Source organism: Phallusia mammillata, chromosome 6 (genome assembly GCF_965637545.1).
Source record: "Phallusia mammillata chromosome 6, kaPhaMamm4.hap1.1, whole genome shotgun sequence".
Taxonomy (NCBI): domain Eukaryota; kingdom Metazoa; phylum Chordata; class Ascidiacea; order Phlebobranchia; family Ascidiidae; genus Phallusia; species Phallusia mammillata.
Genome location: NC_137257.1, coordinates 19,892,639 through 19,915,453, shown reverse-complemented (window position 1 = coordinate 19,915,453; position 22,815 = coordinate 19,892,639). Strand labels below are relative to the sequence as shown.

General features: G+C 37.0%; 4 protein-coding genes across 4 annotated transcripts; 1 reads left to right on the top strand and 3 right to left on the bottom strand.

The window, feature by feature from the left end:
• The first annotated feature begins 664 nt into the window (after positions 1–664).
• Positions 665–5,558, top strand: LOC145234784 (7SK snRNA methylphosphate capping enzyme-like). Its single transcript, XM_080099521.1, has 7 exons — positions 665–1,587; positions 1,949–2,414; positions 2,730–2,886; positions 3,233–3,359; positions 3,531–3,749; positions 3,913–4,036; positions 4,888–5,558. The coding sequence occupies exons 1-7, from the start codon at positions 817–819 to the stop codon at positions 4,926–4,928; spliced, it is 1,905 nt and encodes a 634-aa protein (XP_079955647.1). The 5' UTR covers positions 665–816; the 3' UTR covers positions 4,929–5,558.
• Positions 5,559–7,865: 2,307 nt separating this feature from the next.
• LOC145234788 (uncharacterized) lies at positions 7,866–10,398 on the bottom strand. Its single transcript, XM_080099524.1, has 3 exons — positions 10,193–10,398; positions 9,919–10,080; positions 7,866–9,816 (listed from the first exon to the last, which is right to left on the bottom strand). The coding sequence occupies exons 1-3, from the start codon at positions 10,352–10,354 to the stop codon at positions 9,790–9,792; spliced, it is 351 nt and encodes a 116-aa protein (XP_079955650.1). The 5' UTR covers positions 10,355–10,398; the 3' UTR covers positions 7,866–9,789.
• Positions 10,399–10,487: 89 nt separating this feature from the next.
• Positions 10,488–17,428, bottom strand: LOC145234465 (protein NLRC5-like). The gene is made up of 6 exons (XM_080099195.1): positions 17,243–17,428; positions 14,648–14,762; positions 13,861–13,966; positions 11,864–13,150; positions 11,095–11,166; positions 10,488–10,930 (listed from the first exon to the last, which is right to left on the bottom strand). The coding sequence occupies exons 2-6, from the start codon at positions 14,714–14,716 to the stop codon at positions 10,488–10,490; spliced, it is 1,977 nt and encodes a 658-aa protein (XP_079955321.1). The 5' UTR covers positions 14,717–14,762; positions 17,243–17,428.
• A 1,108-nt stretch (positions 17,429–18,536) lies between these two features.
• On the bottom strand, positions 18,537–22,632 carry LOC145232209 (lipid transport auxiliary protein 1-like). The gene is made up of 6 exons (XM_080096752.1): positions 22,341–22,632; positions 22,006–22,101; positions 20,176–20,320; positions 19,417–19,586; positions 19,297–19,355; positions 18,537–19,165 (listed from the first exon to the last, which is right to left on the bottom strand). The coding sequence occupies exons 1-6, from the start codon at positions 22,449–22,451 to the stop codon at positions 18,928–18,930; spliced, it is 819 nt and encodes a 272-aa protein (XP_079952878.1). The 5' UTR covers positions 22,452–22,632; the 3' UTR covers positions 18,537–18,927.
• Between the last annotated feature and the right edge of the window lie 183 nt (positions 22,633–22,815).

Sequence of the window (22,815 nt, the reverse complement as noted above, 5' to 3'; positions counted from 1 at the left end):
AAAACATTTGTTGATTTAATAAACATATAATTAAACACAGGGAGGAGCTTTTGGTTTTCAATCAAGTGCTGAACCCTACGTGAATAAAAAATCTAGCTCTCATCCGATTATGCAAAGACTCACGTGACTTTCCGACAAAACCAACTCAGCCTGGCGAAAGTCGGCATTAGCGAACGTCAAGTCAGCGATGATTTTGTTAAATTTAGATTTATTTTTTAATATGTGTTGTCGTATTTTTGCCGAGAAGTTTCTAATTTTAGGTGCATTTATGCTCAGGTTGCTTAGAAGGAGCTTTAAACCGCTTTATTTGTTGGAGAAGAATTGTTGCGCTAAGAAGGCATCGCGTTGTCACGGTACAATGGTTATGTAGTCACGTGACGCAGACAGCCATTTTGTCACGTGATGTAAACATTGTAAACGCGACAGAGCGTGTCCAGATGCCGCGTGTTGTGGCAAGTAAACGTTATGCACACGTTTGCCCACCAATTGGTGATTTTTGTGTTTACAATGGCCAAATTTTATGCCACAGCTTCGCAATCAATATCCATTTCGACAAATATAGAAAATATATATTTATATATATATATATGCACAAGTTAAAAATAACATAACAAAACAGAGTTAAATGACTTGCAACGTATACTGTGACTGTGTCATGATACTGTGTATAACTATTGAATCACAGGTTTAAACAGAAGCAAATCAAACTTGGTAAGATTTAACTGGCGTGGTACTGTGTGAACTGTGAACACAACCTTGTCTGAGCAAACATTTTCAGCAAAGTGTCGAACCATCTTTTGGTTAGCATTTGCTATTATGACATCTCCGAAGTGTGACAATGGTATTCAAGACCCTGGTGGTACTGATAATGGAACAGAAAAAAATGAGATGAAACCACCCCAGGCAGTAAAAGATACAATGCAGGCAAAGGAGCTTTTCCAGGTTGCACAGATGAAAGCTCGCCGAGTCCATAGAAAAAGACGCCACAGCACAAGTGAAGATTTCACCGCAACTGGAGGCAAAAAGCACAGAAGACAGCCATCTGGACATCACAAAAAGGGCTCAGCAGGAGACATTATTCTTCCAACTAAATTTCTGCTTGGTGGAAATATAAGTGATCCTCTTAACTTGAATTCTTTGCTTGATGAAAATGTAAACAAGGCTCTCAATGCTGTTACGCCAACTTCAAGCCCACTGCCTCCACGAAGTTCGACAGTTAATATTGTGATACCTCCAGACATGACAGACCCTCTTGGGTTAAACTCTAGTGTTGGATCACCTCAAACTAAACAAAATGAGGCTAAAAAACAAAGAAATGACTCAGAAAGTGCTGATCTTTCAACAGGTGGTGATGCGACAAGGGAAAGTGGTAAGAAAAAGAGGAAGCGCCGCAAAAGTCAACATGGCAAGGCTCTGTTGCCTGAATCTGGAGACACAATGGAAACAACAAATGGAACTGTTGTGGATAGCAATGGGACTACAGTGGCAACAGTAAAAAATTCGAAACAAAAGAAGGCGCCACCCCATGACTTGAATCTACAAGGTCATGGTGCTAATCCTAATGCTTTGACTGTTACAGTTTCACAGGTGTGTATCTGCAATATGCATCATTTTCATTACAGTATCTTGTGTATATTAAACCGAAAGCTGGTATATATTACATGCAGAGTGGCAACAGCGATTGGTAAAACTGTCTACTGCTGTACCTTTTTTCAATAGGCTCAATTTAACTTGATAATAAATAATAGGCACGCTTTAATCATGCAAAACATACAAACAAATGCCTTGTAAAATATTCTTTTGTCTTTGGTTCAAATCTAACCGCAGGCTACATATTTCTAGCCTGTGCTTTGCCATATGCAAATGTTTTGGAGACTGGTCTGATTCCGTATTACACCTTTAAAAGGCCTGACATACTATGATTTGTAAAATATGTTAATATGTTCAGATAACTTCTGTTGATCCAATTGTGTCCCCCGTCATTCCACAAGATGTCAAAAGCAGCTCAAGTCTCTCAGCATCAAAGCAAAAGAAAAAGCGCAATTCTGTTGCTTGTGGAAAGCAGCTGGCATTTAACATTGGTGGTGATATGGGTCCCTCAAAGATTAGCTCACATGACAATAACTTGCTGCTTGCTACAGACATTGATACACAACATAAACTGGTCAATGACAAGACTCAACCTGAGGCTACAGCAATTTTCGAATGCACTGCAAAAGATAACACAAACCATGCTGTAGCTCAGAAATCCAACACACACAATAAATCTTCACAACAACACAAAGGTCATCCAAAGTTTAGAGCCAATAACACACGCTTCCAGTTTGGAAATTACAACCAGTATTATGGCTACAGGAACCCACAAAAATTTAAAGACGACCGCATGGAGTTATTTAAAAAGGAGTGGTTTAAAGGTAAAATATTAAGACAGCTGTATAGATTTGACTGAATCTTTAGTTACTTTAAGGAAAGCTTAAATGGTAACACTATATATGGATCTATTCATAAGTTTTATGGTGAAAATAACGGCCCAAATAGAGTGATATTACTCATGATGGCATGAGCGTTTGCCGAAACGTTTGAAATATAAAGCATGTCGCTATTTACGTCTATTTGGACCATTATTTTCACAATTAAACTTAAATGTTTTTTTAACAAAAGTAGAAAATACACAACATTTATAACCCCTTTTTACATCTTATAACTAGTCCTCTGTTTACATTTTACAGAAAAAGATGTCTTGGATGTAGGCTGTAATGTTGGACACCTAACACTGCTTATTGCCCGAGATTTTGAACCAAGGAAAATTGTGGGTGTGGATATTGATGACAACCTTATAAAAGTTGCTCGAACTAATATTAGACATTATTCCACTGCTGAAGTCAGGTAAATAATCGTATCTTATACATACACATTTGTATATATAGCTTTAAGAGGACTTAAAATAACACACGCCTTGAATAGTGCTTGATATGGAAATTGTAAAACATAAGAGGAAGTTGCCTACATGTAAGTGCATACTAAATGGTACGGTTAGAAGTATTCATAGCCAATGTTAAAATAGGTTTTATGTAACCTTTTTAAATGGTTCCAAAAGGAAATATTTCCACTTGAATATCAAGGTATACACGGATCATTTATGCCAGTTGGTTTTTACTTTAAGTTTAAAATATTTTTAAGATTTTTACTACATTCCTTACTACATTTCACAATGCTGTTACTTAATCTTTAGATCAAATGTTCACAATGGAAAATATCCAGAGTGTATGTCGGTGCAGTATGGCCCAATCCATGGTCCCCCAGTAGAAACAGGAAAAAACGACTCCCCAACATTTCCAAATAATGTCAAGTTTTTCAAGGTTCGTCAAAGATGTGGCCATTTATACATTTGCATTATATAATAAATTGTGCTAAAAAGCAATAAAATCAAAACAGGCATTGTTTTTTTTAACAATGAAAGACAGGAATAAAGAAAAGAAATTGTTTTAAAGCAGTGGTCTTAACCTTTTTTGTTGCCTGACAAATTGCAGGGCAACTATGTTCCACTGAAAGAGGAAGTGCTAAACTTTCAGGAGCCAGAATACGATGTTATAATGTGCATGAGTGTTACCAAGTGGATACACTTGAACTGGGGTGATGAGGGATTAACTAATACCTTCCGTCGTTTCTTTAAACAACTAAGACCTGGCGGAAAGCTGATCCTGGAGCCACAGGACTGGATTTCATACAAGAAGAAAAAGAAACTCACTGTATGTGTTTGTTTTTCCTAAAAATATTGTATCTGGTAGTGACCTGTTATACCCTTTTCTGTATGGTAGTACAGTATTGTTTTACATTTTTTCAGGCCTTATTTTTTCGCCTTTGAATAGGCTTTTTTGTGCTTCCAAAGTTTTTATTTTTATTTATTGGCAGGAGACCATTTATCAAAACTTCTACCAAATCAAGCTGATGCCTGCCGCCTTTCCCAATTTTTTGACAAAAAGTATTGGATTTGAGAAAGTGGAATACTTACAGAACACTTCTAAAGACGCAAAAGGTAATATCTTATAATAACTAGACAAGAAAAAAATAGATGAAATTGTGGGATTTTTTTTTTAAATGGAAAATAATATAAATACAAATATCCCTAAGAGCATCATATGCATACGTTTGGCAGATGGTGATAAATAGTGGAATAAAATTGCCTAGTTGGGTAAACTAAGTTTATAAATCATCTAAAAATATGGGTGACTATTGTATGATATGAAAAATGTGACTTTAAATCAGGGGTGTCCAACTCGTACACACCGTCGTGCCAATTTTGGTTTTAAAATAAACTCTCGTGCCAACGTTTGGTACTTTTTCCAAACCATATCTTAACTGTCTTAACGGTACGGGCTCTATCCAAATATTTGGCCAATATATAGAACCCTATTAAATGTTTAGAAAAAAAAATGTCGTCAAATGCGAGTAAACTTGTTTATAATACTCCAGAAACATTTTACTCCGTTTATGCGACACAAGATACAAATAGTTTGCAACAGGGATTATGTTTTGTAAAGAAACGAACAATTTAGTTAGTGGGTTGTGTAACTTTACTACTGATATTCTTTGCTGAAGTTCGGATAAAGACCAAGAAAAATTAATAGACACAAATTAATTGCCAAATCCTAATCTTTACCATCAAAATGTGCAACAGCTTGTGTGACATTTTCAAATGCACTGCGTGCCACGTGTTGGACACCCCTGCTTTAAATTAAAATGCTTAAAACTGTCTAAAACTTCATAAGATAAGGGACCCACTACCCAATATGTTAAGTTGTTGTTCACTACAGTCACTTTACAAGACCGTTTGCTGATGCACAAAAAATTGAAAAACTATTTTTAAATAATTATTATTTTTCTTAGGCTTCAAAAGGCCAATTCAAGTCTTCCATAAGCCTGAATGACCTGCTTGTTTTTGTGGACAACCACTGTGTTTGAACAGTTCCTGTTTTTACATCTGTTTTTAACACATCTGAGTTCTGACCATATCAGTCTCCGGCCTGTTGTTGCCTTTGATACTCATGCAACTTTGGTGTCCACATGAAAGGCTGTGTTAGGATCATGACGCAGAAATTTCAAACAATGCAATTTTAAAATGGCAGTATCTGGTATGTGTTTTTCAACCCAAAATTGGTGCTACCATTGTACTACTTTCATGAATTTAATGCCAAAATGAAATATATGGAGAATTTTATTTAGGCCGTTTTGGTTACAAATTTGTTTGTTTCAAAATTGTATTGTGTTAAATTTGCTGAAATCATTTCTTTGCAATTTCTAAACTGTTTTTTTTTTACAATTAATGTATTAACTAAAAAGTAGTTGTGAGTTATTATGCATCTCACTTTAAAGTTTATTTGGGTATGGTTGTATTTAAGTACTAATGGAATTAAAATTTGTCCCAACGCAATATGAATACACAACTCAACTCAGTGTAAAACATTTTCTCACATTATGTTGTGAACACATTTGTTATCGTTTTTTTAGCAAAGCATGTGCTGTTGGTGGTTTTCCAAGTACATGATTTGTTTACACCATTCTCTGTGTTTTCTTTTGCATGGGAAGTCGATAGTTTTGGTGTTAGTTGAATTGAGTTTATTTCGCTTGGTGAAAGAACACATACATTTAATTAGGGTTACCAAACGTCCGGATTTAGGTGCAAATTCTGGGTCTGGAAGTAAATTTTTAAAATACTCTTTAATGTCCGTAATTGTAACACCAAGTAGCTTAAAGAGAACGAAAAGGTGTAAATTTAAAGGGTTGTCTCTGTTATTTTTTTGATGTACGATGTACGCTGCCACGTACATCCATGCGACTACGCGTCTTGAAAAGCTAAAATATTCTGTTAAAAGGGTCGGGTGTTGTAAAACTTTCTGTTTGTAACTTATTTAGAAACAAAACGGCGCTTTTTATCTATGTGATTATAGTGATAGTTTATGAAAAATGGCACTTTTGGGGTTGGTAATATGTAACAACATGCTATACTGTATAATCCATTGTAACGAAACTTTGATGTCGCCAAAGATGGTTAATAAAACCGCCCTGAATTTCCCCTCGGAGCAGAGTTGCAAGCGGGCCCGAACCCGGCCCGAAACGTTTTTGCAAAGCCCGTTTAGGCCCGAAATTTTGATTGACAGGCCTATCCACGAAAGCCTTGCAACAAAGGATGAGAAAGACAACAAACACAATGAACAATAGTAGACATTGGGGTAAACAATACGTTTTTGAGTGGGGTGGGCATTGGGTCATAGTCAGAGACTTATTACTTAGCTGAGTGATTATATTTAAAAAATATGGCGGACACGAAAGTCAGGCCCGTTTTAAGCCCGTTTTCTCACAAATACCTAAGCCCGAACCCGGCCCGAAAAGCTAGGCCCGACTTGCAACTCTGCCTCGGAGATATGCTAACCCTATACTTAATAGCACTGAAACTATTCAGCAAGCAGGAATAGGCTGCGCAAAGTTAAAACGTTATGGAGCACAAAACAGTGAGGGCACAAACGGTGGATAATGTCTAAACGCACTGCAGCTAAACCTTTGTAGCGTTATGTAACTGGGGCTCACAAGAAAGCGAGATTGGCACATTGTTAGTAATTACGACTGGGGGTGGGATTAGTCAAGGGCCTCCTAAATCTAACCACCCTTGTTAGGGAAAGAGGGGGTTTAACAGAAAAGAAACCTAACAAACGTTTCGTCTACCAAGTTGCATATTTAACAAATTTGTCGTTCAACTGGTGTAGTGCTAAACAAAATACTAGTTGCTTTTTCAAGAACTTGTATTTTTGCTGACGTTTCGCCCACCAGAACTGTAGCTGTAGGGGTTCTTCAGAGCAATGAATGATATATTGCGAGCACACAAGCGAAAATGCACAAGCGCAGCGGGATATGATGAAAAATAATTAAATCTGTTAGCGGCCAGAAGGTATATGTCAAGGCAGTCGGTACCTTTCCTGGCCCTTATTTGGTCGTGTTTTATTTAAAGAAAACTAACCTGGCAAACCTTGCTCGAGGCCGGAAAAGGGCCCAGCAGCGCTATTCCATCGCTAATGTACCACGGCGGCATATTAGTATGTTGTTATTTACTGTTTGTTGAAGAAAGTAATACTTGCGCACCGCACTTCAAAACCTTTCATATGATGTAAAACCTGTGGCAGCTAAGTGAAAGCCGTGTCTAGTTCTAAGTTTTTGAATAAACGCGTTATATTTAGTCGGCATAGTTTCTACTTAAATACAGTTCGCGTTTGGCAAAATTTTGATAGCCGTTGGAAGCAACAAAAACACTAAATTTTACTTTTTTCGGCCCCGGGAGTGTCCTGGGTTCGAACCCCGTGATAAAATTGCTTCGGCCAACCAAAACTTGCATCAAAATTTAATTTTCTATATTAGATATCCCAAATTTTATCCCAATATTTACTTACAGCAGTGGTTCTCAAACTTTTTTGACCGCGACCCAAATCTGAGCTTTATGAACATATTGCGACCCAAGCCTCAAACAACAAATATGTATTTTTTATTTTTGTATGAATAGTTATCATCCTTAAACGCTAACTGTTACTTTCCAATTTCAGTTTCGTATGATTAACCTCCTATCATTTCCCGTGCTAACGTGTTACAATCGCCGTGTGCGTAATAGAAAATTGGAAGGCTGTTGTCTGTATGTTATAATGATTGGTTCATTTTGCTGTATAGCGTTGTCGAGTGAGGCTGTATTTGGCTACGGTGCTATCAAAACTCTCAGAAAACCACTTACTTATGCTGCAATACTCCAAGGTTACTAAGATAAAGCCACATAAAATGCCTATGATACAATAATTCAGTCATGACTGAGAATTGAAAATACAAAAAAAATCATAATTTGATTTAATGCTGGCACCGACAATACAGTTATCAACAATATAGACATCTTTAAGACAACTTGTATATTACAAGACGGTTAAAATAAGACGACATTGGACAATATTTTCTTTGGTACATTGCGCTATAAATTTTAAATTTTAACTTAATTCTCCCTACAAAATGCATAAAATGCCAACAAAAGACAATAATAGCTATAAACAAATGTGTCGTTCTTGTATGTATTAGCCCAGTGGTTCTCAAACGTGGGCCACTTTGCTCACTTAGCGGGGATTTTTTAATTCCTGGGTATATCTATAGACACTTGTGACAGAGGGGAATTTGGGAGGAAAATCTGTGGATGCTTTTGGATCAGCGGTTCTCAAACTGGGGTCCGTGGTCCATTAGGGGTCCGCGAGGCAATTTTGGGGGGACCGCGAAGCGGTTAAAGTAATTCTATAATCTTTTTTAGCGTCAATTTGAGCCACTGAGTAAGTTTAAATCAAATTAGTATTGAAAATCGACTGTCTCCATTGCTAAAAAATAGCCTTTATTGAATGACAACTATAGTGCAATTGTTCGCGCACAATCATAACGCCTTTTGTTTGTCTGTGATGTCACATGCTGTCTTTGGATCATTATTAATTAACCGCAATTTTGCATTTACTAGCTAAATTTTGCATTAACTAGATGATTATTATGCGCAATTTTAAAAATCCTACAATCAACTTTCGTTTTTCCGAAATACACATTCAGGCTTAAGGGCCGCGAGTCGTCGACACAATGGCAAAGGGACCGTTTTGAAAAAATAATGAAAAAGTTTGAGAACCACAGGTTGAACACAAAAAAAACTGTGCAACTGGAAATGTTTGCAATACACAAGGAAATAATGTTGTTAGATGCAGTGACTGGTGCCTTTTGTGATTTTTGTTGGAGGAATTGGCGAAGTTTGGGAGGGATATGAAAAAAACTTTGAGAACCACTGTATTAGCCTATATCTCCTGCCAAGGACTAAAATACATATAAATGCCAGTGGCGGATACAGAATGATAGGGGCAAATACAGCGATAGCTAATCGACTAGTTGGTTCAAAATGTTTATGTTACCTAAAATACACAGTTAAAAATATTTTTGTAGGACACGGCCCTATTGACCACTCTCGGTACGCCAATACATATATGCATAGACGCCGAGTATGCGGTGGCGGGGTGGCGCCGCCACCTTGGGTTTTTAAAGCACGGTGGCGGCCACCGTGGATATTTTGGTTAGTTTGTTGCTGTAACGTCTGAAATATCGTCAAATCGGAAAAAAATTTAGGACAATTTTGCTTTCAACAAACGTGCTAGCGATACAGCAACAAAGCGTGCCTCCAAACTGCAAACAATTTTTGTTAGTGCCTAATTGTTTATGACGTCAAACGAACAATTGTTTGCCAGTGAACCATTGTTGTGTGTAAATGTGTTGTAATAAATGGTTAACCGTGACAAAACATTTTCTTAAAATTGCTAAGCCAATGATAAACGTTACAGCAACGTGTTGAAAATGCCAACTTAACATTATTTAATACATCGATTGTGACGAACGTTGCATTCTATGGAAAGTTTGTTTGGCTTTGAATTTGAGTTCTTGTAGTTGCTCGCATTAGTGACGTCATATTTTATGTCCGCCACCTTGCATTTTTGTTAAACTCGGCGCCTATGCATATATGCATCACTGATATTGGTTATCTGGGCATTTTTACAAGGCTATTCGCGACAAAAGAACATTTTTTATGCGGGTAATGGCACTCAACCAATCACAAATATTCTAAACCACACGATAAAGAGAAAAGTTAAACCTGTACACATCACTTTAAGTTTAAAGAAATCATTTTGAGACAAAAGTTTTTAACCAGAATCTTTCAACCAGAAAATTTCCCCATCGCTTCTGTCGGATTCACCACAATCCAAAAATAGTTATAAGCTGAAAAACAAACAGCCAAAAATTGCCGGAAAAACAGGTTAACTCATAAAAGTCATTGTTCAAAATGTTGATACAAAAGTCATTCATTGTCAAGGATATTACCGGAAGCCCAAGTTCTTCAAGTTCCCTGCGCAAATACTGCTCCCCAACATCAGAAATCCTGCAATGTTCTAGTCTTAGCTCCCACACTTTGTCTATACAACCGGAAATAAATGCTACCCCACTATCTCCGAGCATGTTGCCACTCAGGTCAAGAAATTCCATCTGTGCAAGATTTGATGATTAGTTATTGTAATATACTAATGAACTATAGTAAAAGTAGTGGTTATTATCTCCTGCGATTATTTAGATTTTTCGAAAAATCCAAAAGTTTTACCGGGATTTCCAGGTTTTGTATTTCTTTGCACAAAACTTCCAAACCAGTTGCGGAAAAAGAGCAGCTTTCAAGTCTTAATCTCCTTACTTTTTGTACACAGCCAGAAATAAGTACGACTCCATCATTTCCGAACTTGTTCAAACTTAGATCAAGGGTTCCCATCTGTGCAAGATATAAAAGCAAGTGCAAACTTAAAACTACAATCATGCAAAACTAATACAGTATCATATATGATCTAAACTTAATATGTTGATCTAGCGAAACACAAGGTTAAAAAAATGAATTTGAAAAAGTGTTATAAAACAAAAAATATACTTAGAAACAATATACACGGACTTAAAAAGTAATTTAATAAAACACATAACTGCCAGAGAACTTGTAAAAAATACAACTGCACTGATGATGACAACAGTGATTTTTGAAACGTCGACATGGTGTTTTCTATGTACACAAGTTCTATGGCAGTAATGTTTGTGAACAAAAGATAAAATTCACGACAAGCCTTGTGTTTTAGTTTCGAGATGCCTTCACAGATCAACTTCAGCGAGTCAAAGCTAATGTTGCAATCTTCAAGATTTAGCTTTACAAGAGGTCGGTTAAATCTCGGGAGGATTTGAGCCAAGGCGTGAGCTGTACTCGATGTGATGATGGTGTAGCTGAAATTGAACTCCACAGGGAGAAACTTTACGAAGAAGTCTTTTTCATCATCAGAGCATTCTTGTATGTCAATCAGCAGGTCTTACAAAAAATAGGGTAAAATGTAAACAACGCACCAAAAAGAATGTCGCAGTAGGAAAAAGTGTATCCAAGGAAATAGTTTTTTAGTGAGAAATGTACTGATTCATCGAACATCCGAACATGTTCAATGAAGTAAGAAAGAAATGAAAAGAACACACTCCTACCCATCAATTGATATTTCAGTAGGTTGTTTTTCATGAACTCAATGAGATGGTCGCGCAAGATTCCAGACTTGCCTGAAAAACAACAATGATTTAGAGCAGTGGTTCCCAACCTTTCAGAAAGCGTGTCCCCTTTTACATAACCATCTCGACCCGTGGCCTCCACTTAAGTAACCCCTTGGGACTGTTTGTTTTTTTGTAAAATTTCGATAAACAGACGAACGCTATCAATTTTCGGACATTGAAAAGGCGTACCTCAACACAGGCGGTGCTCACGGACGGACATTGTTAAACGATACGTTGTGGTAAGGAAATTAAGTGAAATGTCGAATCACAAAAATAGGTAGCAGCAATCAGCTTTAGTCCCAAAATCGTTGAAGGTTATTAGTAGAATAGTAATTAATTCAGGCTCAAGTCAAATGAAGTATATAAGAAACGATGAAATCGAATGGGTATAATAGTCGATTAAATCAAGAATTCGAATGCTCATCTCTTCGTGATAAGTTTAAATTTAAAACAGATTTGCAACACTTAATTTGTGCGTTAGGAAAGAAAAGGGTTTACGCCAAAATATAAAAATCTCTTTTGGCGCATGTTTCTAGTGATCCTATCCCGTGGTCCCCGATTAAAGAACTGCAGATTTAGAGCCTTTGTACGTATAAGTTCCAAAACGCTAAGGGCGGAAAACCTAGAAAAGTGAGTAAGAATATTCTTGCCATGCACACACAAAAAACATATTTCAAGTTTCTTATGATGTTATGTTTATACTGACCTACTTGGTGGTCATCTCCGAGCAAAATCCCACACACAAAGCGTCGGACCATGGACCAGTGGCTTTCATAGACAACCTTGTAGATGATGCTGTTAAACTCTGAAATGGGCATTGCCTTGCAGATGTACAATGCTGCAAAAATCTCCTGTAAAGCTTGATGCGTAAAGTGGAAGGAGGCCCTGTCACCCTCAAAAAGCGTTGGGCATAAAGCAACCTTTATGACAAAATCCTGAACATTTACGTCCCTTAAGCCGACTTGTTCTAGGTCGGCGATTGTAAACACAACCGTTTGGTAAACCATTCCAATGAAAGCCATTTTACCAAGTGGTTGCACAAGGTCGCCAAATATTGAACCTCGTTTGTGAACAGAGGTTTCTAACTGAAGCAAAACTATTTGAAACACTTTTGTGGTTGTGTTAAATTGATTTACGCTCCCATGCAAGCCAGCGTAAACAACGAACTGTAACAACATTGGGCTATGACAGAGTTGAATTAACTGCGGCGAATGGGTGTTTAATGTTTTCCACAAATTATTTGCTTTGTCACCGGCATATGTAAAAAACAGCTCTTTCATGCCATCTTTTGGAAGATCGCCAACAGCAACTGTGAGTTTTGGATGCAAGATGCGAGGAATGGAAAGAATCGCATGTGGCCGTGAAGTAAAAATTAGCAGAGACTTCTCAAAGAAGTTTTTGCAGCAAAGATTTGCTACAATCTGCTGAGTCGGTATCCTGGAATCATATGACACAATTGCGCGAGTTTGATTGCCCAAAGACCAGGGTGATTGGTCATAACCATCAAAAACAAAAACACATTTCTCTTGATTTTTCAACATCCATGCAAATGCATTGTCTCGAGTTGCTTGGTCTACATCTTTGAACGGAAAATCAATGAGAAGCTGCTGAGGAGTGAGAACCATATCATAACCCAAGTCCATAAATCTCAGAAAAATCACAAAGAATTTGGAAAATGTGGATAATCTCTTGGCCAAAGTGGTTTTTCCACACCCTGGGGGACCAATTAGTGCTAAAAACCCAATACCCATCATGGTGGATAGTAATTTACCAAAGTGGATTTTTTTGGTATCACACTTTTCAACATTTCTTTCCTGTGCAGATGAATAGGGATAGAAAGGCTCCTCTTTCGGTAGTTCCTTTGTTTCAAAGATGTCGCTTTTAGCCAAGTTCTGATAAACTTCAGGAAGCTCTGACTGAATAGCCATGTCTGATTTAAGTTTTTCCGACTGACATTTTTGGATTGCATCCGCAGCTTTTTTTAAGATTTTTTCTGAGTACCAAATAAAACTCAGTTTAGTTATTTGCAGAGCTCATCTTTCGGGTAAGATAGCATTCTATATTTAGTATATTGATATGCAAATGGTTTGTACTGTGTTTTCCCAATTAAACGCTTCGGTCCTAAACCGGAGAACAGGTGCCCTTTCGATATCGCTGATGCGCCCCTTGTCCCTGGTATTTCGTATTTTTTTGCAAGATTAATAAAATCTGCATGTAAGTAAAATTACTCTCACAGTTCTTGCATATACTTATACAATCAGTAATGTTGAAATCGCAGCCAAGCTCCAAAAAGTGTCACCATCGCGCCCAGGGGGCAAAATCGCCGCCGTTGAAGAACCCTGACTCGGTTAGCTGAGGGCATTACCGGAAGACGCAATCAAAATTGTCACCTGATGCTTTTTAGGTACTCACCATTAATGTATGTTGTAATGTATCAATAGTTTTTTTTTAAATGTACTCTTATTATTATTGGGTCCCATCTAAACTGATCTGTACCCAACCAGCACTGTCGTCTTGACAACGTAAGAAACGACATCGATTTTTTTTTGTCAAATCGGGTCCGGATTAACTGAGGTTAACTGAATTACTGTGTGTATTGTGTACTGTAACTAATGTATTTTAGTATTTAGTCAGTGTGCCCACAGTTAAAGGTTTCGAGAAACAGCTGCAAATCGTTTCGCATGTTTTGTGAACATTTTTTACCTGATTGATAAGTGGGTGGCGAAGGCAATGAACTGCCAACTTGAACATTGGTAGGTCGTTGGCCATAACGGTAATGATGCTCATGAACGTCGCCAATACGCAGATTCTTGAAATCAATTAAACAAGTCATGTAATTGGTTTGTTCAAAAAAATAATAACAAACGTTTTGTTATGTTTAATTTGGCGAGAAACTTGGTTGACAGAAACATCGTTAATAAAATTATGTTTGCTTTGTGTCGAGGTAACCACTGTCTAAGCCCGTTTAGACCCGAAAGTTTGATTGGGTATACATTGAAGTCTCAGGAAAGACCAAGACAACAAACACAATAGACGATTGGTCTTAAACAATGCGTTTTAAGGCTGTTTGACATTAGGTCAGGTCCAGCAACTGGATATACTTAAATTTATTTTAATAAAAATACTGACACAGAGTGTAAAGGCCCGAGTGAAGCCCGTATTTTTAAGAAATCCAAGCCCGAACCCGACTTACAACTCTGGACTAATTCAGCTATTTCAGGATTTATTAGCTAATTTCTCAAACTGTCTCTGAAAAGTGCAGTAAATTGTTCTACGCACTATGATTTTGCGGTTTACGTCTGGTTGTCCATCTTATAGTAATACCCAAACCGCAGTGACATTAATTTATATTCAGTAGTAGGAAATACAGACTTTTTTTTAGCATAAAACTACAAAATGCAGCAACTGCAAATTAGATGATACCATTTGCATGCACAATGTTTAAAAATAAAGATAAGAAATTACGTTGGTATGGCACACTTAAAATTACCTCATAGTTATCAACTCGCGCAATGCGATAGCCGCTTGGACCAGCCCGTGGAGTTCTTTCTCCGGACATTTCGGGCTTTTAACCGAATTTACCGGCAGCACACACGACCTAAAACCTGTTAAAAAGTAATTGATAGACGTATTACCGTCATAATTATACCTAAAATGAAAGTACGCTATCTGTAAAGAAATATTTCCCGTTTTTATTGAAGAAATATTAATAGAAGGAAAATAAAACTGTTAACTTACAATGTCAAATTTTATGTACGTACGGTATGGTCTATGGAATGTGTGCAAATCGATTGTGGTGCAAGGCTTGCATTTATTAGTGTCTGCTCTTTATGTCGATTGGTCTAACAACTTATATAATATGTGGTGGGTAGCTAACGGTTTTCTGCTACTCTTGTTTGATGTACACTTTTGAATTTTTGACTTTTAATTAATGTTTTGCTTTACGTGTTGCAGTGACAGTAATTGAATACTCTCTTGAATTGTAGCAAAGGGTTCCCCAACTTGACTCCATTTCAAACCTGGTGCAAAGTATCACCACTCCTATTTATCACTAAAATTGTTTCATTACATACAGTAAGATACAGAATGATGTACATATATCAACATGCACTCGATATTTACAATTTTTTCACGGGTCTGACCCAGGACGCTCCCGGGGACGAATCCCGATCAAGGTTTTTTTTTAGGTCTGCAAGGTGATCGAAAGGTTAGTGCCACCGCCTTGAGTTTGCCAGTTTGGGGGATTGAATCCTGTCCGGGCGACTTGTGTTTCCTTGAGCAATAAACTTGAGTGGCATTGTTCCCTTAACCAGTAAAATTTGACAACAAACAAAAAAGTGAAACTACTCGAACAACAAAGCAGTCAGTTACCAAACGACCTGGTATTAGGCAAACAGGGTCAGCAATTAAACCCTAAACCTCGCGTGCGAACAAAATCGGTAACCTTATAAACATCTGTACACTTTAATATGGAATGCGTTGGAACACAGTAAACGTTGGTTGGCAACCGCCGGGCGAGTTCGTTACCGGGCCGTATATAATTTTTCAGGTTAAATACTTTTGCCCATATATCCCGGGGATGATAAACTAATTAGGCGTTTTCATAGCTAAATATTTGTAGATTTCTAAAGCCCGGTCCGCGATAAAATTTCAGTTTAAAAAACCGACCCCTGCCTTAAAAATATTGTACAGATTGCCGCGCACATTGAAACAAAAAGTCACTTGACAAGCACGTTTTTAAATGAGAGAAGTGATTCTACTCTTACAACACTTGTTTAGTATGGTAGTAGTTAATAGTTAAGTATTAAGTGAAATTAAAGCATGAAGTGGCACCTATTTGTAAATTTGTTCTGCAGATTGGTAAAAACGCAATACATACTACTACGTGATAAAGTGAATTGTTTCAAGGTACAAACAGCTAACTTATAGCTTCTGTAACAATTTAACATGTTTGCAACTATTTTGAAGAGTTGCCATGTTTGCGGTTACGGAAAGTTACAGCGAACAGTTGATTCCGTGCTTACAATGTGACCTTGAGAGTTTCGCAAACAAGTTTATGGGCTCAAGACGGTAATTACGACGTTGAACTACTTGGTTAGACTTTTATAAGCTTATGTGTCACGTACGACGATTTTTATTGCAGAATTTTTACAACCCGAAGAAACGTCTTTCTAGGAACCAACGTTAATCTACAGACTTTAATCTACACATGGTCTCCAATGTGATGGGTTTTTTATATTTTAATGTTACCAGTTTGTACACTCAAAAAACGACAAAACGACACTTTTTTAAATTTGAGAAAAAAACACTATCGGTGACTCAAAAACCACTTTGAGTGTCATTGACGTTGTACAGTCATTTTCCAAATTTTACAAAATTAAAACTTTTCCTGTAGGTATATATATAGCCAAAGAGTATGCATAGTGGGGCCTCGTTTTCCGGGCAAAAACTGGGGTTTCGACATTCGAAACAGAGGCCGGAAAACGAATTTTGCCCTCTGTGTGTAGTTTATTAATTGCTTGTTCAAAGCGGGCCTTGACTTTGCAAACACTGAAGGTCGCTGAAAGAAATATGAACGACGAATCTTTATGCAACATTTGGTTGATGACACATACCCAGTAAAAGAATGTAATCCGAAATCACGCTATGTACCGTTAAGCATTCACCTGCTTACTATATGTCCAGCGGTAACATCTAAAACTGTACGCACGCTTAGTCCCTTTCTAACCCACTAACCCCCTACGCAGTGGTGGGATTCAATTTCTCTATCTTCTGATTCTATCACCAAAGTCATATTTTTTCAGCCGGCTCTGTTACATTGACAGTAACCAGTAATGCTAACCGGTTCGCTGATCTCAAAAAAATTCGTAAGACGGTTCTATAGAACCGGTGCGAACAGGTTGAATCCCACCACTGGTTTTAGATGACAACCAGGTTTAGTGGGCTAGTTTAGTTTGTCTCGTCAACCTCTTTTTATGGAAAAAAACGAAAGCTGAAGTGAATTCTCACAAATTCAACTTGTACATAAACCACATGAAACCACACAGTATAGAATAGTAACGGCACAAATCTATGGTTGACTTACCAGAAATTTGAAAAGACAGTCCTAAACCAGCATGTCGTCAACAATAGTGTGGCATTTCGCAGTCACCAGATATTTTTTCCAATGGATTAAGCAGTTAGTACACTCTTAATCATTGCCTGCATATCGCAAGGCAATAGCAACAGCTTACAAGTATATACGGCGTGTGTTGTGTGACTACACCGCCAAACTGATTGCGCCACTGCCGCACAAAACAACCGGTTTTAAAATGGAATGTCAACTGTGACGTCACATATGGTTGGTGGTAGAGCTACTAACACCATAACGCAAATGACAACCAAAGTCGATTAGGGGGCGTAAAGAGCTGAATTTTTTATTTAGCGGCTATAAATGGGTTGGGTTGGGAAATCAGTTTTTTTAATTTTTACATTAGTAACTAATTTTTTGGGTTAGTTTTATTGAATTTTAAGTGCTAATACCTTACCCTGACCCTAATAGCCCTAACCGTGAGCATTTTTGGAGATATAACCAAATCCACTTTGGTTGTCATTTGCGTCATGGTGTTAGTAGCTCTACCATGGTTGGGGTTAAAAATAAAAATCACAACGATATGTTAAACGACGTCATCGTTAAAAATTAGATTGTTTGCTACGAAACCTGCACACAGTTGGTCTAGGTTTTGCATCTTTTACGAAATAAATGACTGATATGGAGTGTAGGCCATTTTCTGTGTCCAAATAAAATTTCAGTCTTTTAATATATGTAAAGACTATGGTTGAATCTCTCTATTGAGAATAGCCTTATCAGCACAAAATATTTTAAAACAATGATTGCACATTTTTCTTCCGATTGTCGCGAAAAATCCTTTTTACACACACTGTAATAAAGCTTTTCTAGAAATCTTGACTGATAACAACTCCAAAAAAAATCAACAGTAGCCAGTTTGAGCATAAAAACTAGAGAAATAGCGAATTGACCTTTCGTTATCATTCTGTAGTTTTTAAGGTTGCCTAGGTCATAGTTGCCAACCTACCATTCAGTTACTGACTTTTGTCTAGAGTGGGAAAAACGCTAATGTTTTAAAAAGCACAATGGTAGACGATCGAGGCTTTGGTTATAGCGTAGTTTGAAAGGTTGGTATATTGTTAAGTAGAAAAGGCACGTTTTAGGCTTTGAATTGGTGTTGGTAAAAGATTCGGTTACGGCCGAATAATTTGTTGCGATTCGGTCGAAACCGAATGTTTGTAAAAATGGCCGAATATTCAGTACGTCACTATAAAAAATGCACATTTCCATGTGGTTAGTGGTATGTTTTAGTTTGAAAACAACAAAAAAGAAGAAAGAAGGTCATTTTATTGCGCTCGAACTTAATTGCAATTATTCTTTCACAGTGACAACATGCAATACACAAAAAAGCACTCAATGGAGTTTCTTGTGATATAGAGAATTAGTAACAAAACAAATGCTGATTCGGTAAGTCTTACATAAAGTTAAAGCATACAAATATTATGTAGTCCAAAATGAATGGATAAAATGTAATAGTTGGATAAATTTCACCCAAAAAACATCCTTTCATATTTATGTCTGCTTTGTTTTTTAGTGGTCAAGAATGAATAATGTCCGTATCAGCACTTAGATATTCCAACACATTTCACAGAAGCGAAAACAGATAAAAGTAAACCATATGTGTAAAATCAGCAACATGAGAAAATAGGACCAAATTTTCGCTACGTTCTTGTCTCATTTAGTAAAGGATGGGAGTCTGATTTTTCGCCTTCAATGGAGACAGGGGATGGCACATGAGGTGTGCTATTAGTGTCTTTAAGTGAGACAGTTGGCATTTCAATTAATTGAGTTGTCTCATATGAAGTTGAAGCACTTTGGTTTGTTTCGGACACTGAGGCAGCATTTTGTCGCAACAAACGCCGTTCTTTTAATTTCTTACGGTTTGTTCTATGTCTTAACCTGCAAACCAAAATACACTGTTACTACCAACACTTGTATGATGGCCACTATGACTTACAGGTACCTTAAAGATGTTTACTAATATTTGTATGCAACAACCCCTTGACTAACATTGTGACTCATTTACTTACGTATTAATAATATCAGTGCTTAAATCCATATATCTTCTGTACTCCGCTTCACCAAATGTCTAAAAACAAAGTAGAAACACAGCTGTAACAAAAACTTTATGTTTGAAGTTAAACACTAACCTCTGGACTGCTCCGTGCATGAGTATACATGTCAGAAAACAAGTGCAATTGATTGGTTCGAATTGATTTCAAACAACCACTACTGTGGGACTTTGCATCTAGAAGATGTTGCCGAATGCTTTTGCCCAACGGTCTTTGCAGTTCATCATTTGCTTCTGCAAGAGCTTTGTCTAAGAAATAACATGCAAGTTTGAAATATTTTACTTTTATGGGACTGGTTGGGCAGGAACTGAAGCTACTGAACCATATGAAACAGGTGGCATATCAAGTAGACTATATCTACCAACTGTAAAAGTTTTATCCAAATCCATGAAATGTTAAATTAAAAGGGATTGGAAAAGAGGTGGTAAAGACAAAAAAAGTTTAAACCACAGCAACCAGAAAAAATAAAACTTGGTATATACAGTAGTTTGTTATGTACAGTAAATCTATATTGCTTAAAAGCATATTTTTGGTACATGTAAAAATGATTTACAGCGATGCAATACGTACATATGCATATCATGTGTGCAAACAAAGTACCAAATCATCAATAAACAAATGCCACATAGAGCAAGGAAACTTCAAGCAAATACACTGTTGACAAGCTGATACACAGGAAGTACCACATAGTACAGGTTAGTTTTCATCTATAAGCTATCATTGCAATGAAGCACACCTATGTGACATTAGTAATGAATACTCCAAATTACTCCAGGTTTTATGATATAATATGTAAGCTTGGTAGTCAAAAACATTGATTATATGTGTCACTCTTACCAATGTGGTTAAATGCATCGACTGCTTGCATGCGGTATATGAAGTTTGGTGCATCATCAATTTGGCTATCTTCAGGTACCAATTGTGGCTCATATGCAAAGTGGATAGCCTCATCCAGTCTCTGGTTAATAATGGCCTTTGTTTTCTGAAAATAGTTTGTATGTAAACAAATATGTTGCTTTATTGGTATGTGGTGTGAGTGGTCCACTCAATTACATGTAACCAAACTTTAATCTACATTTGAAAACCTGACAACCTAAGTGTCTATCCATATAAACAAGCTACAATCAGTCATTCAGTTTTAACATCTAAATATTTTAATATATGCTGATATATATTTATATATATATATTACTGGAAGGGTGGTTTAACATGTTTTGTAGTGATGGGACGAGTACCCGGTACTCGGTATCGATGGTATCGAACGATTTCAGTGGTATCGATACTCGTACTTGGTATCGAAATATTTTGTCACAGTTTTCGATACCACCCTTGAGCTTTGTATAACGCCAAAATCGCATCTTTGTTCAAGTCACGTCGGTTTTAAAACGGGTTTCCAACTAAACAAATGCGGTTGAACTCATGCCATTGATCGAACAGACGTCGGTGTTTCGCAATAAGCGGGCATTTTAATGCAACACAAACATGACATATAGACTAACGTTTGCAAAAAACAAAACAAATATAAAAATAGTTAATAAGTTGATTGCCAAGCCCAGTGACTATTTGCAAAACAAGGTGATAAAAACTATATAGGGATAGGCTAAAGCCCGAAGGTATCAGTGTTTAGTCCCATACGGGTACAGATACTGCACATGATATAGGTATCGGCGTCGGTGATCGAAAGTCGCACCCCCGGTATTTTTTTAAAACTCTACACCTATGACCCTGACCATGGCAGATAAATTAGCCAGTGATATACAACTAAGTACAACACTACACTTAAGTACTCGGTATCGAAGGTATATACATGTGGTACTCGTACTCGGTACTCGCTTCAAAACCTGGTATCGTCCCATCACTAATGTTTTGCCATTGAAAATACACCTATTTTGAAATGTTGATATATTCCCTATACTTATGTTAGAGTCTTACATTAGCCAGCATTTTTTAAGACCTTAGTTTGTTTCAGGCAGAAACTCATGGGTCCTTGCACATGCAGTTCAGGGAAGGATACCCGAAAAAACTTCAGGGGAGGGCACCCATACTTATACCAAGTGTAGACAAAATATATATTGCAGTAATGACTTAAATGTGCAACTTGACCGTCAAGAATTTAGATTTAGGGTATATATATACTAGTGATGGGACGGGTACCCGGTACTCGGTACTCGGTATCGATGGTATCGAACGATTTCAGTGGTATCGATACTCGTACTCGGTATCGAAATTTTTTGTCTCAGTTTTCGATACCAACGTGCGAGTACCGAAGGTCCATTTACACCATAAGAATACGGGCAACTTTATGCCAATATTTGCTTCAGACAGCATAAAATTGGAAAAAAGTTCCGCCAGGTTACGTATATTTTTTTTTCACTATCGTATGGAGATTACATTTTTCTGCATGTGTGTGTGCACGCCTGTACCCCGGCCATGACAGATAAATTAGTCAGTGATATACAACTAAGTACAACACTGTACTTAAGTACTCGGTAATCGTACTCGGTATCGAAGGTATATACATGTGGTACTCGTACTCGGTATCGGTACTCGCTTCAAAACCTGGTATCGTCCCATCACTAATATATACACATATATATTTCTATACATATATATATATGTGTGTGAAAGTGTATATATATATAAATATATATATGATGAAAATGATACCTTTGATGATCCATTTCCAGGTGTTGCTTTCTGCTGTGAAAGAAATGTTACTCTCAAAATGGCCCGCTTCACAAAAATCACAATCATCAATACAAACTGAAATATAAGAAACAATAATATGAAGCAAAATGCAGAACATGATTTCAAACGGCCAAACTGATTTGTATCATCATTTAGTTGTAATTTGTGCTTTTACCCAGTGTTGCTTGTGGTAAAGTCTGTTTTGCTATAAAACTATGGATTTGAAACAAAAAAGTATTCATTTTTTTGCAATATGTATTGTTGGTATAAACATTTCATGTATACATTTTAAAATAAATACTAAGTATACTTACAATCAAGCCATAGATCAGCACCAACAATAAATTGGTTCCAGCTAAAAGGGTAGCTGGTTTTGGTTGACTCTTAGTACCACTTGGTGCATTATTGGTGGTGACATTGGACATCGCTAAAATTTGACAAACATTAGTTCCTTAAAAAACTTCCCCCAACAGTTTCAGATGCCATGGTACACCTACTAAAGTTTTTTTTGAAACAGTAAAAAGATACGTCAATAACACAGTTGTATATGGCAACAACAAATTTGTGACTGTTTGTTTGGAAGATTTGTTAATAAGGGTAGATGTTATCAATCATTATCTTTTTCTCTAATAACTTTATTATCTGCAGTTCCTGGCCTGCACTTAACAAAAATGTTTTCAAGATATTTCACAAATAAAACGAACAAACTTTTTATTTTCGTGTTAAGTTTGGTAATAAACACAGTCAAAGACAAAATGTAAGATTTCTAAAATTTTGCTTTACACAAAC

Bases quoted from the DNA above. Each gene is read 5' to 3' on its own strand.
- LOC145234784 (XM_080099521.1), top strand. From the start codon at position 817: ATGACATCTCCGAAGTGTGACAATGGTATTCAAGACCCTGGTGGTACT. The intron at 1,588-1,948 runs GTGTGTATCTGC...TAATATGTTCAG, and splicing joins TGACTGTTACAGTTTCACAG to ATAACTTCTGTTGATCCAAT. The intron at 2,887-3,232 runs GTAAATAATCGT...CTTAATCTTTAG, and splicing joins TATTCCACTGCTGAAGTCAG to ATCAAATGTTCACAATGGAA.
- LOC145234788 (XM_080099524.1), bottom strand. From the start codon at position 10,354: ATGGGAACCCTTGATCTAAGTTTGAACAAGTTCGGAAATGATGGAGTC. The intron at 10,081-10,192 runs GTAAAACTTTTG...AATCTTGCACAG, and splicing joins TACAAAACCTGGAAATCCCG to ATGGAATTTCTTGACCTGAG. The intron at 9,817-9,918 runs GTAATATCCTTG...TTTGTTTTTCAG, and splicing joins TTGAAGAACTTGGGCTTCCG to CTTATAACTATTTTTGGATT.
- LOC145234465 (XM_080099195.1), bottom strand. From the start codon at position 14,716: ATGTCCGGAGAAAGAACTCCACGGGCTGGTCCAAGCGGCTATCGCATT. The intron at 13,151-13,860 runs GTAAAAAATGTT...TTTGGTACTCAG, and splicing joins GCCACCCACTTATCAATCAG to AAAAAATCTTAAAAAAAGCT. The intron at 11,167-11,863 runs GTCAGTATAAAC...GTTGTTTTTCAG, and splicing joins CGGAGATGACCACCAAGTAG to GCAAGTCTGGAATCTTGCGC.
- LOC145232209 (XM_080096752.1), bottom strand. From the start codon at position 22,451: ATGTCCAATGTCACCACCAATAATGCACCAAGTGGTACTAAGAGTCAA. The intron at 22,102-22,340 runs GTAAGTATACTT...CTTATATTTCAG, and splicing joins TGCTGATCTATGGCTTGATT to TTTGTATTGATGATTGTGAT. The intron at 19,166-19,296 runs GTAAGTAAATGA...TTTGGTTTGCAG, and splicing joins AGCACTGATATTATTAATAC to GTTAAGACATAGAACAAACC.